The sequence below is a fragment of the Dendrobium catenatum genome, unplaced genomic scaffold, assembly GCF_001605985.2.
Source record: "Dendrobium catenatum unplaced genomic scaffold, ASM160598v2 fragScaff_scaffold_1446, whole genome shotgun sequence".
NCBI lineage: Eukaryota > Viridiplantae > Streptophyta > Magnoliopsida > Asparagales > Orchidaceae > Dendrobium > Dendrobium catenatum.
The window spans coordinates 2,824,761-2,827,522 of record NW_021319908.1 but is presented as its reverse complement, the minus strand read 5'-3'; the positions used below and the strand labels follow the sequence as shown (position 1 = coordinate 2,827,522).

The 2,762-nt window shown below is 36.6% G+C and overlaps 1 protein-coding gene across 1 annotated transcript; it reads right to left on the bottom strand.

Moving 5' to 3' along the window:
* Positions 1 to 853: 853 nt before the first annotated feature.
* Positions 854 to 2,762, bottom strand: LOC110111693. The gene is made up of 5 exons (XM_020843680.2): positions 2,561 to 2,762; positions 2,321 to 2,373; positions 2,142 to 2,214; positions 1,270 to 1,331; positions 854 to 1,181 (listed from the first exon to the last, which is right to left on the bottom strand). The coding sequence occupies exons 1-5, from the start codon at positions 2,625 to 2,627 to the stop codon at positions 1,038 to 1,040; spliced, it is 399 nt and encodes a 132-aa protein (XP_020699339.1). The 5' UTR covers positions 2,628 to 2,762; the 3' UTR covers positions 854 to 1,037.

Genomic DNA, 2,762 nt, shown 5'->3' with positions numbered 1-2,762 from the left:
TTTCTTATTATTTTTTAAAGTAGTTTTTTATATTGCAAAAATTAAAATTTTGTACTAGAAAGCTGTTTTAAGAAGCAATAAGAAAGTCGTCACAAACTAAGGCTTTGTTTGGGGCGGCTTTTTTATTGCTTTCTAAAACGGATTTTTAGTACAAATTTTTTTATTTTTTACTAAAACTCCGTTTTAGAAAGCAATAAAAAAGCGGTCCCAAACGAAGCCTAAGACTTCGTTTGGGACTACTTTTTTACTATTTCTTGAACCAGTCTTTTAATATAAAAATTATTTTTTTATAATAAAAAATTGCTTCAATAATAAATAAAAAATTTATTCCAAACAAAATCTAAGCCTAAATATCATTTTAATTTAATTTTTTATTTTGTAATCTTAAAATAAGAACACATCAAATTAAGAGCTCCGGACATAACTTGTCGCACATCGCTGTCCTTCTCCCCACAACTTGAAATAGACGCCCACCACATCAATTTTGTTAAAAAAACAGTCACAAGAGACAACCTCTCTCTCCTTCTCTGTCCGCCTTTCCATGCCAACCACAGTACTTAGTTGATACAGCTCTACAAGCTCGAGAAGAATTCTTACAAATCTACATAACATAGGGGTCCTACCTCCATTTTTTTGGTGACGAGGAACCGTCCATTTTTGACTATTCGTAAACCCCGGCCGACCTACAGGGCCACCCATGCCATTGTATCCGTAGCCGGCGCTTTCGGGCCCCCACTGAAAGGACGACTGCCGCTCAAGAGATAGGGGGTTCCAAACCGAGCTAAGCATTGGTGGGTGGGATCCTACCTTACAAGGCTTCATGCAAAACATGTCATCAAGTACACAATCATCATATAAAAATGATAAATTATATAATATGTTCTAAGTTACAAAGTTACAATTTCTTACAAAATGGGGCAATGCCCCCCAAAAAACTGCATAATTTCCAGTATTTCTGCTGCTCAAAGGCCTACTAATCTATAAATATTAATCTACACTCCTAAGTCAAAGCTTTCTTTCATTCATTCATACATCCTTTAGTTATGGATTGGAGACTTCTTCTTCGCCGGAGAATAATCCATTCCGGCGATGTCTAAAATGTCGGGGTAGCTCTCCGGCGAAGTACTCTCCTTGTCAGGGCTCTGATCACTGTTGCCTTTGATTTCCTTGACGCCTTCGCTCTGTGGATTAACAATAATTAAGTAATTTCTAATATGTTATGACTTATTAATTACCAAAGTAATTAATTAGCAAACTTTTCACACCAACCTTTGGTGATGACGCCGTGGCTTCTCTCGTCTTTATCATCATCATTTTTCTATTATTCCACCCTGCATTATTAGATAAAAGCCAAGCCTTTTAAGAGATTTATCATGCAAAATATCACTTTCGACTGTAACAGTGAGAGATCATATAAAGCTCGTGATTCTTTAGTGAATTTCTATTTTTATTTTGAATTTTATATTTGCATAAGAAAGTTGCATAAACTAGTGCGTAAAGCTTGGTCCTGTCAATTCAGATATTTAAGTGTTGCTATATGCATATTATGAGTTATGAGCACAGTTGCTTCATATCATTCTTGATTCAATATTGGATTCATAAACAAGTATGTGTCTTGATATTGAATCAAAGATGATATGAAGCAACTGTGATCAGAGCCCCAAATCATCATTGATTCAATGCTGAATATGAACACTCACATGCTTGTTTATTTAAGGATCGAATATTAAAATTGTTGTACAAATTTGTTTGTTTAATTAGTTAAACGATCACAAACGAGCTTTAATCGAACCGAGTAACGAGTAGCTCGTCGAACGTTTGATTCGCTTGCAGCGTGAGAGAGAGAGAGAGAGAGAGAGAGGCATTTGCAGGGCTCACATGACTACTTTGTTTTGGTTGAGTACATAAAGCAAAATTGCTTCAACACTGTGTGAAGCTCAAGTAACATTTAGTGATATTGGGAAAAAGGGGAGGCTCTCCATGCTATTCAGTGCTAGCTAAAGGTAAACAGATATTTGAAACTTTTCAATGGTGCTTAGCATTGTGTTTCTTAGGCCCAACATAATCTTCATGAAACCCTGGTAGACTCTGATGGAGTGCCTTCATTTCATTAAAAGAACTCCTTATATCATTTACTGTACCTGAGCAAGTTTCTCCCTCTCTACAAAGAACTTCTTCCTCTGAACTTCTAGCTCCTCCCCTGAGATAGGCCTCCTGAGGTCACCAACAAAACAAATAAATCATATATTCAATTCCCTACAGGAAATTTCTCTTCAATATCAACTTCTGTAAAAAGAATTTTGTTAATGAATTCCTGTACCTGAGTGCTAATCCTGTGGATAGATACCAAGGAGTGCTGTTCCAGGCGAATGCCTAAAGAAGAGAAAAACAATAGAAATGCTCAGCTCAGCTTCATTAAAGCTCTGTTTGGGACGGATTTTTAGATAGTTTTCAAAGTTGTTTTAAGAAGCAATAAAAAAGGCATCCAAAACGAAGCTTAATTGTTCCTGTCAGCAACAATTAAAGAAAGAGTTGCAGCTTTTTGTGATGAGAAATATACCTTCAGCTGTGTCGTTGAATAGGAGGAAAAGCAAAAGGAGGTTGACTAGTGACATGGCAGGCCTCATTGCAAAGCCTTGATTTCTGCTTTTGTAAAGGTTTTATTGCTAAAAAGGAAAGGTAGGAGATGAAGAGATTAGGCGGAGAGAAGCAGCTCTTACGAAGAAGGAAGGAAGAGAGCCTGGTAATGCTGCTAGAAGCTT

Excerpts from the sequence above, each read along its gene's own strand:
- LOC110111693 (XM_020843680.2), bottom strand. The coding sequence starts at position 2,627 with ATGAGGCCTGCCATGTCACTAGTCAACCTCCTTTTGCTTTTCCTCCTA. Across the intron at positions 2,215-2,320 it reads TCCACAGGATTAGCACTCAG|GAGGCCTATCTCAGGGGAGG; the intron begins GTACAGGAATTC and ends TGGTGACCTCAG. Across the intron at positions 1,182-1,269 it reads CCACGGCGTCATCACCAAAG|AGCGAAGGCGTCAAGGAAAT; the intron begins GTTGGTGTGAAA and ends GTTAATCCACAG.